General features: G+C 44.2%; 1 protein-coding gene across 2 annotated transcripts in view; it reads left to right on the top strand.

Annotated features, from left to right (window-relative positions):
- Positions 1-1,568: 1,568 nt before the first annotated feature.
- Positions 1,569-11,897, top strand: part of LOC119390358 (translocation protein SEC62) — a gene marked incomplete at its 5' end in the record, with an annotated part of 434,026 nt that continues 423,697 nt past the window's right edge. For both annotated transcript variants that reach the window (XR_007415809.1, XM_037657963.2), the window contains 3 exon segments: positions 1,569-1,640; positions 6,249-6,309; positions 7,240-7,359. Coding sequence is in view for 1 of the 2 variants with exons in the window: in XM_037657963.2 (XP_037513891.1) it covers positions 1,569-1,640; positions 6,249-6,309; positions 7,240-7,359 (253 nt within the window).

The following is an 11,897-nucleotide window of genomic DNA, read 5'->3' as shown; positions in this document are numbered from 1 at the left end:
CAAATCGGTATGTAATATCGAATGTCTGTTGTAAACAGATCCGTTGTAACGAGGTTATTATAGCAGTAATATTGCGTGGTAAAAGCGTACATTTCCATTGGGCGTCACACCATGTCAATATCATAACGACCTGGTGGTTTAAAGACAGCCACCCATTACAAAAGGCATGCACATTACTGCGCATATTCCCTTAAGACCACATAGTCGGTGCATCGCAACTTCGAAAAAGTTTCTCGCGCATAATTGCTCCTGGTTTAAAGCATGCTACCCATTACATAAGGCACACACTTAGTGCGCGCATTCTGTTAAACGCTCGTAGTGTTTGAAGTGCCCGCTAGGGGCAGGATATCGCTATCGTGTTCAACTCTTAAAGGCGAAGCTTAAGCGTCCCCCAATTTTTGTTGAAATAGTTCCCAGACCCATTCTTTGAATGGCAATAGAAACTTGACGTACGCGAGCAAAACCGCTTGCACATGGCAGCCCAAGAACGGCAAACGACGAGACGACGTGCCACTAGCGTGAACTTCAATGCTTCTGTGCATTAAATAAAAAAAAGAAAGGCTTTCTAAACAGGCAATGTGGTGAAAATGATAATCTGTGGCAAGTGCGACCGTTTCCGGCACTGTGCAGATTTTGTAAGCAACGGTGGTGGTGCCTACGCAAGTGCAATGTGGTAGTAGTCTATGCACAAGGAAAGACATTTGTGTGCATTTTGGACTATTGTAACCTTGCACTAGCGGATAAGTGTGGGAAGCGTATTCTCAATTTTCATTCTTGTGGGATTGCAGTTCAGAAAGATTTCGTCGCCGAGAGATACAGGTTGCATTGAATCTTACGAGCATTCGCCGTGAACAGGAAAATATTTTATTTCGCGATTTTGTTACTGCAGGTTTCAGCTGTATCATCATACATTGGCAGCAAGAGTACTCAGTGTTTCGTTTGCCTTCCTTCGTGTTTTCGTTCTTTTGCGCACCACAGCATTAAGATGAGTTACCGACTCGCCCAGTAGTCCGTACTTCTCAGGCAAACAGGTGGCTCTCGGGTTGTGGAATTTTCTAGTGGATTCTGGTGTATTTTGCGTGTTACAAACTTCACTCTTGAGTATGGCTTAAAATCGCTGAGTGTGAGCTGCCACCGCAGGTCTGCAAATTGCACATCTTTCAAGGTGTGCATTATGATGGTCAGTTTGAACACTACTGCCATGTGGGTTTCTTGCTGCTCACAGTCTCCTGAAGTGTGGACGCTGTGTGCAACTACTTTGTTAAATCCAAAACGCAATGCAAATTTCCTTGTTTAAATCAATAAATTGTGCGTGTCAGGGGGGAAGCTGCTTTTTGGAACCAAAGATTGCCAAAGAAGTCCATTTTGCGGAAATGCTGTTTTTATATTCTGCTGTTACTTAAGCATAACCTTTCGCATGCAACCACGAAATTCACTTTGCGGAGTCCTTGGGTTTCGTGGAACCCAGTTTGGGAACCCCTTGTTTATGGATCAGACATCTGAGACTGCAAGTTAGAGTTTTATTGACACTTTCTTTATTATTATTTCTTTTTTTCCCCTCTTTTCAGGAGGTTGAAGAGATCAAGAAGAAGCTCAAGCTGGACATGCATTTGGACCAGTATTTTGTGGATGCCAACGAGGTTCGTGTCTTGTTTGTGTCTATTGATGTCTTTCGAGCATTTGATGGGCAGCGAGGATTGTACTCATGTTTGGAGTCAAGGGCCAAGTGGTATCGTTGTGGTACAAATTCCTTCAGAGTTCATGACATGTTTGTATCATACCGAATTCATATGATCCGAAACAAAGAAACTTGTACAATGACATGAATGCAAGCTTAACTGGTTAAACTTTTTCCAGGGGTATAAGTTCATAGTGCTCAAGTTTGGGTACAGTGTGAAAACGACGAAGACTGAGTAAAACGGAAGGGACACGGACAAGTGCTGTCTTGCAACTGAAAAAATTTATTTGAAGAACACATGAAGGTGAAAGAAAAAAAAAACATATCAACTTTGCGCTGAAATGTTAAAAATGCTACTGTGCCACTGTCAACTGAATCACTTTCTTAAAGCAACTCACTGTATGCCAACTTTGTCAGGGTAACAGCATCGAGCTGTATCCAGGAATGATCTTAGAGCCAGCAAAACAGGATCACAGAAGAAAACTAACTGCCAGAAGAATAAGTTTCCCATTTTTTGAAGGGAAATTGCGCTTGTCTCTCCTTTTTTTCCTAATCATTAACATTGGGGCATGTCACAGTTTTATCGTTAAAATCTAGTAACAGTACATTCATGTGCATCTTTATTTTGAACCCACAAAATCGAGTGTGCGACAGGCTCATGTAGATACAGTACTTGACATCGTTTTTATCAAGTTGACCCAAATAAATTCTTCGTCCTGTCATTTTTCTCCCATTGCAAGTCTACTTCATTCAGGGTTTTCAAGTAACATATTTGCATGCACATGGCATGTTAGCATGCATTTTTTGGGGCACTTGTGATAAGCCGAACTTCTGATATGAACAAATTTTCACAGTCCCTTCGAATTTGTCTAAAAGGGAGTGTACTGTAAATATAACCACTCAGTCAAGACGATTTCCTATATCTGAGTAGCACTTCAGATTCTTCATATTAATATGTGTCTTCACAAAATATCATTGTGCCTTTTTTCTGAGGTGAAGCTTTGTGTGAAATGCCTTTGAACTTGCTCGATGGGGCGGTTACCGTGCAAAAAATTTGTTCAAGGAATACCAAACCTCAGGAAAACGCTGTCCATCAGCGTCATTGAATGAACCTTTAAAACCTGTCGCAGCTTTTCTTTTTAAATTCCAATTTTAATTTTATTGTTGTCATGATATGATGATTTTTATAAGAGTTCCACACTTTTCTTGCAAGCAATGCAGCTGAGGGAATAGCAGTTGGTGATGTTTCTTTTTGTTGCAGATAGAACCTGACTGGACAGTATTTCAGTAGAAAGCAGCTTTCACTGTTTGCTTCAACGCATTTTAAATTTTGTATGAATGTAGTTCTACAGTTAAAACTTTCATGTTGTTTTTGGCTAACTACTCCATGCTTTCATTCATACATTGCTTATTTTTCACAGGTATGCAGTAAACATAATTGTTCTGCATATTTATTTAAAGGGGTCATGAACCACTTTTCCAAGTAATGATCTAATGACTTTAGTATCGGAGTTTACTGCCTCCCGAATCGATTGCCGCAAAAATTTCTCGAATCCGTCAAGAATCAGCGGAGTTACGGGGTTTGGCGCACGCTCTCAGCGCTTTCTCTCTTTTCTCGTGTCGACGAGCGCACTGGAAGCTAGACAGGGGGGGATGGCACGGGTGTAAGAAGTTACTTCAGCGCGCGTCATGAAACGCGATCGCTCTCCCGCTACCGTGTAAAGTTAGCAGACTGAGGAGTGCGGTGCGGGCAAGTAGCGGCACTCCGTGGCAAGAAGCGCATCTCATCCGGCTATCGGCCAATAAGCATGCTATGTCTCCACGACGTCAACGTGTAGACGCCCCGCCCACCGACGAGAGTGAGAACCGGCCTCTGTTTGAAAAGAGGGCGCCTGAGGAAACGGCAACTTCGCGCTCCGCTTGTGGCCTTTACGCGGCGCGCACGACTGTAATATTTTGCAGAGCAGTTCCTAGCCGTGTCGGCTTTCCGCAGGTTGTGTTTTTTCAACAAGCCCAAGGGGTGCTTCATGACCCCTTTAAAAATATTTCACAGGCCCCGAGAGGCATGGTGTAAGGAGGAAATACAATAAAAAGTTCAAAGATGTACAATAATTAGAAAACAAGAGGAAACAGCATAGATATACAGAGGAATGAAAACGAGAAGAAAAAGATGTTAATACAGTAGACTCTCGTTAAATGGAACCTGAAGGGACCAGGAAAATGTGTTCCATTTAACAGGAATTCCATTTAGTGAGAGATGAACAGGGGTGCAGAATTCATGTACGAAACCAATCATATAAGAGTCAGTTGTTCCATTTAGATAGCAGTTCCATTTAACAGATTTCCGTTTGTTGAGAGTCTACTGTATTTGCTATTATACAGTAATATTGTGTTAGTTTATATACAACAAAACAAACCGAACAGGCAAGAAAAACTGCACTTTTGACCATGACAGCTCAATAAACAACAAAATTTGACACAGTAAAATACAAACAATATAATTACATGAGCGGGACGGGATTTAATTTAACAGTTATACACTTGTTGCAGATATACTACGGTTGTTCACACATCAGGTTATTTTGTTCTCCATAATGGTGGATTTGCTTTAGTTTTCTCTAGGGATGGGCAAGTAATAATTTTGAGGTTCGAAGTGCATTCGAAGCGAATAGTGATTTGTTCGAATAATTTTTTTAACCATATAGTTCGAATAGTATATAGCACATATTATAAAGAAAAATGAGCGGTTTTGTCATGACCCAACTAACTTGCACAATAATTTGAAGCATTGTAACTAGGCATGTGCGAATAACTTTTTTTTTGTTCAAGGTGGCAACAAGTTTGAATAGTAGCAAGATTTTAATAGCACTAGGGTGCAAGTTATACCTGGTCAAATATGTTGCATTTTAAAATTTACCATATGTGGCGCACATAAGCCCGTATAACAAGCTTTTAAACTTGAAAAAAAATTGTTTCGCCTCAAGGGCGAAGCAATTAATGCAATACCAACAAATTGTAATGTTATACAAAGTAAGGCTGGCAGCTAGCTCTTTTGGATGCGGTTTCGTGTAACTCCACAAAACGCTGGTGTAAGAGAATATGGCCACTCCACGGAGAGCAGTGGATTTCACACAGTCTCTTCGCATTGAGAGCACAGCACGTAGAAGGGTATACAAGCAATCTGCTGATGCCTGCCGAGATGGCGCAGGCACCAGCGATCGCCACCGCACCCTTAGAATCAAAGTTCACAGTTGCTGCTCGAGCAACATACCCCCCCCCCCCCTCATGTTTCTTCATGCTCCTTCAAGACGGGTAAGGTATTTCCTCTCTGCTTGAGCAGCAATCGATGGCAGGTGTCACATGCGAGTGATGTTACCACATGCGCCCTCCATGGGACAGAGATGGGTCGGCTCATTTCATCTCTGCTTCAGCTGGGTTCGGTGCCCCCATTCGCGCGCTTTTACGTGCAGGTATAACATATGAAGCGGGGGGGGGGGTGTTATCGAATTGGACTTTATACAGAATGTGACAGCGACGGCAAAAACCCGTCGAGAGTGTCCATATAATTGCTATCTCAGTAATAATTAATTGAAGTGAAGGTAATATGTACATTTAATGTTGAAGTGTGGCTTCTTGGCAATGCGGATTTCCCCTGGATAGTTGGTTTCATGGCTAAGCACCCCCACACTGGACTGAAATTATCTTTATCGAAGGGGGGGGGGGGTACATGCAGTCAAATATATGTGTATTCGTTCATTTCCAATACTTCAAAATTTCGAATAATTTAAATTCATGTCGAAGCGAATTTGAATACTGTAATATTCGTTCAAATATCCGAAGTGCTCGAATATTTGCCCATGCCTAGTTTTCACCACAGTGCAGTGTGTAATGCAGTGAAGAATACTGTTACATGTCCTTCCCCTCGTCTGGTCTGTTGTTTTCGCCGGCGCTGTTCTACTGCGAAGAATACTAACAATAGAAGAGCCAGGACATGAGGTATACTACCTGTGGTCGTTCATCTCTGTCTGCCAAAAACATTCGAAAAGGAATTAGTGCATTCTTATGTCTTTCACAGAACCTTCGATCATTTCCTGTTTTTCACAGTTGCAAGAGGCTTTCAAGACGTTGAATTTTTAGATGAGCTTCAGATAGGCATATTGGAATTTTTGATTATTGTAATGTGTAACTACTTTGCAGTCCCCTTCAGGTTTTACATACCCTGTTTCAACTTCTTTCTAGACACAGTTTCTATTTTAGGCCTTTATATGGCCATGCTGTGCCTATACTTTATGTGCCACTGACAATTGAATTGTCACGGTCTTGGCGTTCTTTGGCCACATTTGTACCTTATGCCAATTAACACCCTTAATCATGGTTAATATGCTTGGTCGGTATTATAAGTGACGAATGTGCAAATAAGTGTGAAGGTGCAGATTTTTTTTTTTTTGTTAGTGAGGCCTGCAATGAGCAATAATAGGAAGCCGCAAAGTTGCTACTAGTGTGTCTTGTAATGCTGTTTTGCTGCAATTTTTCTATCTTTTCCTTCTCCACCAATCTTTTTTTATGCCAGCCATACGTGTGGATATACGATCCAGTGCCACTGAGAACATGGATCTTTGGGACGTTACTGGGTGAGTTGTACGATCTTGCTGTTTTGCTAGCATTATTAAGGGGGGTATCGGGATATGTCTTGAGGGCATTGGAGGCACGTTCACTTACTACATTTTATTCACGCATGCTTTCTTCAACAACTGTGAACTGTAATCAGCGTTTCTTGTCTACAGTCAAACCTCGATGTAATGAAGTTGTATATGTGGTGGAAAACTTCATCGTATTGCGAGTTTCGTTCAAACAAGGTTTCTATGTTTCAGTGGTAAAAATCAACTCACATCTTCCTAAAAAATGGCAGAAGTTCAGGGGAAGATGGAAGCTTGTAGAGATGGAAAATTTGTGAACATGGAGCATCTCAGGAACCGACATTTCGACAAGCAAATTGTCTTCTTCAACTTGCAACTTGCAAGTCGTCTTCCGCAACTTGCAGCCTTGAAGAAAAGTCTGCTTGTCGAAACGTCGGCTCCAGCGACACCTCGTGTTCACAAATTTTTCACCTCACAGCTTCCTGGTACAGTATTGTTGTATGAGATCTTGTTACTAAGAATGCCGAAGCGTGGCAGCCACAGAAGAGAAGAGTAACGTCGCTGAATTTCTTCGCGAGAGCTCAGATGAGCCTAAAAGCATGGAAAATATTCTGGCTCTCTCGCATGACCATGAGATAACGCATGGTGATAAAAGAAACTACAGGGAGAATGGAAGCAGAGTGGATTGGACATCCTGCATTCACCAATGAGTGTGTGTGCACTTGTATAGTGATCTCCTACTCAGTGTAACATTGCAATGCTTCAGTGAAACATGGTACCTGCTGCGTTTCACATGAACCTTAATGTGGTACGGAGGTTTGGCTACAGGGATAACTTTGTATGAGCTTTCTTTGTGAATTTTGCGAGTATTTCTCAAACAATTTTCCATTTTGTATGCTTTATTTTGTTAAAATTTCTCTACAGTGGTAGGTGCTGTGGCAGTGTGTCTCTTTCCCCTGTGGCCACGGACGGTGCGGGACTACGTCTACTACCTGAGCATAGCCACTGCCTTCCTCCTAGGCATTGTCATCTCCCTCGCTTTCTGTAAGTGTGTGCACTCGTTTTCTGTGGTTTGTTGCAGCAGCCTCTCAAAGGGTGTTTGCCAGCTTAGACAATGTTTCTCTCGCTTGAGAACTTAGTCTTGACATCCTTTTTGTGACGTAGTACCACTGAAAGCATATGACACCATAACATTTGGAGTAATACCCCATTAACTTGAAGTAGTAAAAGAAGCATGGTTGATCACTCCGTCATAGCAATTGGTATGACTCAGAAGTGAAACATGTCTTCACCGAAGTAGTTGGTTGTTTATTGTGCATGGATATGTGAGAGCTTACAAAATGTCTATTGGTAGCTATAGACCAGAACACAGCGAATACCATGCGCAGCGCCATATTTGCATCGCGCGTCGCGCCATCTATCGCACACGTGACGAAACAACATGCCAGGGCTGCCATGCCAGCAGACGCTACACAGAGCAAACGCGAAACTCCCGAAACTCAGCCGGTCGGAGAGCGTGTTTCGCGTCTTTTCTAGCCTGGACATTTTCGTTGCTTTTATTGGAATATCAAGAACACCTTGCTCATGAAAGTCCACAATGTATATATACAGTACGTGCTGAGCAGGCTGCGGAAGCAACCTCGTCAGGTACGTACGCTGTTACATTTGTAAAAAAACGTCCTCGCTGTAGTACGCGTGAATCGTAATTGCAGTGCGGCTCGTGAAAGAGTGGAACAATGTTTCGTTGCCCCATATCACAAGTTGTGCACACAGTTTTCTGAAAACTCATCATTTCAACATGCATCGCGTAATAATTAGAGTACACTTTACGGGTGCATTCGCGGAACGTAATTTTTGTTTCACGAGCGCTCTTACAATAATGCGTCTTGCTCATGAAAGCGTGCTATCGGACAGTGTCACGTGCAGTATCGTTCATCGATCCCTTTTGGAAGCTATCTTCGCTATTTTAATCTTGTAACGATGATGCTTTACAAGCGAAACTGTGCTACTCTTAGTTAAGCCGATATTGAAATGGGCGGAATCCAGCTGTCTTTTATTAAATGTGTGCTGTGTAAATAAGCTAAAAATTTAGCTGCTTGAGCTAGCGCTACGCCTGCGACGTAAAGGACACTGGCGCGGGTACTGTTTACTTACGTGCCAATACAGTAGAACCCCGCTGATACGTTTTTGAAGGGACCGTAGGAAATAAACGTAAGAGACGGGAAACGTAAGAGACGAAAAACAGGAAAAACGGCAAAATATTTAGTGGTACAGAATTTTATTTCAATTCTTACGAGCAGCACGAAAATTGGCGCGCTCAGCCGCGATCTAGTCGATGGATAGAAACGCGGAGCTAAGGACGGCCTCATCCACAGAAATGTAATCAACGTATGTGATTTTTTTAACACCAACAGCTGTAGGCATGAAAGAACTAAGCACACGCAATCACGACCGGCGCAGCGAGTCCGACCGCGAACCGCACGCACGACCATGCGAGCTCCAACCAGCTCGAACTCCTCCCGTTCTCCGACAAATAACGATGATGATGAGTCTACGCCAACGCGATGGCAGAAGTGAATGCCAATCTCGAAGGCCTTGCTTTCGCAAGCAATTACGTCATACACGCCATGTTTGTGCAATACAAATCTCAAAGGCTATGCTTTTGTCAATAGTAAATGCCAATCTCGAAGGCCTTGCTTTCGCGAGCAGTTACGTCATAGAAGCCATCTTTGCAATTTGAATCTCGAAGGCCATGCTTTTGTTTGCATCAATTGAAAGATTCTGTTGCTTGCGCCTCTCATGCGGCTAATATTACGGTCAAACGAGGCCAAGCTGCGTGAAAATGCACCATGGCCGCTCTCTTTGGTAGTCACTCGGTTGGCTCCGAGCGCACTTCGCGACGTATCATACGGGAACGGTCCGACAGTTACGACGTAACAGCGGGGTTCCCAATACATTGTATCCTATGGGAGCTATGCCGGGACCGGCGGAAAACGACGTAACAGCCGGGAAAACGCAGCAGTGAGGAACGTAACAGCGGGGTTCTACTGTATATGTATTTATGTGCAGCTGGATGCCTCGTGTCCAAATAAATTTGGGGACATCAAACACTGAAATGAAAGCACGAAATTCTGGCCAGCTGTTGAGGAACACTGTACAGTCGCCGACCAATAATTCGGACATGCTCGGTAATTCGGACAGTCGCACGGCACCGCCAATGATCCCATAGAAGTAATGTGTAAAGACGACCGATATTTCGGACAGCTGCGAGATCTACATTCGATAATCCGGACCCTGTCCGAGACTGTCGCGCACGCCGAATCGCCAGCCATTATCTCCTCCAGCACTAGTACCAAACAAAGTATGGCCTCAGAGATCAAAACGAAAGCTAATTGGTGATTTATGAGGCTTTATTTCGATCGCTACTTTATGCCTCAGAGATTTGTGATTGGAAATGCCGATCTTGGAGGCACTGGTCAACTGTGGGAAAATGTATCGACATCGCGAACATCCTACATTCCGGTTCCTGTATCCCCACGCTGCGCTGCTATCGCCGCCATTCTGTGGAATGCGTCTGCGGTAAAGCGTTTTGCGCGTGCGTTCATTTTTATCTTGAGACTTGCTTTATTTTACGCTCTGCTGTCTCAAAAGATCTGAGTTAAATGGCGCCAACGGTGCCCTCACAGCCAGCACCGAAGGCCGCGCCGACGACAGCGAAACGCGGCAGATACAGTCAACTGCCGATTTTTCGGACGCCCGATTTTCCGGACATGCTCGAAAATTCGGACGCTTTCGCGGCACTGTCACAAGCCCCATAGACGTCAGTGGTCAAGAACATCGGAAATTTCGGACGGTAAAACTCTTTGGCGTCCAATTTTTCGGAGTTTCTGCCCAAATTGCAGGTCCGAAAGGCAATAATTGAAGCCCCCACCTCTGCCGCGTCTGTCATCTCGTAGGTTCGAACCAGCGCTTTCGCGAGTCGACCTGTTGGCGACAGTAGCAGAGTCCGAAAGTCAGCTTTGTCACGATGCGGAAGTGTTATGGGGTGAAGCGGACCGGAAATTCAAAGGGGCCGCTATCACGGCGCCGTGCGGCGATGTCTTTACGGATAAGCAGTGGAAATGCACGGAGGCGTGATGGCGGCAGGTGGCAAACGCGCCAGTACGGCTCAATCGCTGACAAGCCTTACGATAAGCATCTTCAGTCAACTGCTCGATAGTGCATGTGGCCTGGTGCAGTTGCATGCGTAGTGCACGCATTTTATAGGCGAGAACCCGAACGTGCGGCACTGCCATTCATGCTGCCTCTTTGTGCAACCGCTAAGTGCGCCGCAGAGACGCGTTGCCTTCACGAACGAAACCAGCTCGTCATCGTACAGCGATCACATCACACTGGCGGAGATACAGGCAATACAGGCGGACTTGGTTGCATGTAAGCGGAAGTGCGGGCAGCAACGCACTGACAACTTTTTTCGGCCACCGAGATCCTGAAGTGTCAGTAAAAGTATGTTTTTCTGACGCATTCGTTTTTTTCGGACATTCTATAATTCGGACTTATTTACGTTCCCTGTGGAGTCCGAATTATCGGTCATCGACTGTACCATTTACTACCTTTTGAAAACGAAATCTTTAAGGCGTGGATGCCACCAAAAGCACTAAAGCTTAATGCTACGTTGAAAGTGGCAAAGCATGCTCATTGCTTGTGCTTGAAAGCAATACCTTGCACTACATTTTCGTCAAAGTAAACGCTCACAGGTATGAAGTGCACCCCCACACAAAGCTTGCGACTGCTTTCAACCCAGCTGCGTGGTCAGTGCACTGGGTCACAACATTTGTGGTCTGTAGAACAAAATATGCTTCTATTTTTGCAAGTGTCACATAACTGATGTGGCATGACAGCGAGGTCACGATCTGATGACCCCGCACTACACAGCACGCTCTCCTCACAGTCGGAGCTGCTTGCTACGGACACAAATTCCTGATTGATGCTTTCCTCATCATCAAGTTTAGTGCAAGTCACTGTGGCACTGTCAACATTAAAAAAGTTTCCAAACTTCGTTCCAGCCGGCACACCCTATGAAGATGGAATGGTGGTTGACACAGTGGTTGACACAGCATGCAACGTAGCAGTATGCAGCATTGGCAATGATAACGATTGGTGATACCATAATCATATGACGACACTAGCGATGCGAATGGCCTCAGAGAATCTAACCTGGTTTAGAAACTTGCCATCTGCCACACTGGCGCTCTTTGGCCTCAGATGCCCTTGCACAAATAAAATGTAACGTAGTATAATAATAATAAAAATAAATCTCACAGACCCTAACATTTGCATAGGTTTGGCAGCAGCGCTGGTGTCGCTCGGCAGCCACCTCAGGCACCAACAACCATAAACGTTGGGTGCAGACAGAGTGCGGAATATCAAATGGCTTGCCCTAGATTGGTCTAAAGCAGTGGTTCTCAGCTGTCGAAGCGTCGGGGAACCCTTGTGGACTGGCTGAAGTGATGGTGGAACCCTTGATGCAACGAACAGGGAGGAAGGGGCTGATGTAACAGTCATAATTTTTAATTGAGGCTTTG

Source organism: Rhipicephalus sanguineus, chromosome 4 (genome assembly GCF_013339695.2).
Source record: "Rhipicephalus sanguineus isolate Rsan-2018 chromosome 4, BIME_Rsan_1.4, whole genome shotgun sequence".
Lineage (NCBI taxonomy): Eukaryota > Metazoa > Arthropoda > Arachnida > Ixodida > Ixodidae > Rhipicephalus > Rhipicephalus sanguineus.
The sequence above is the reverse complement of the archived record's forward strand: the minus strand, read 5'-3'. Positions and strand labels throughout refer to the sequence as shown.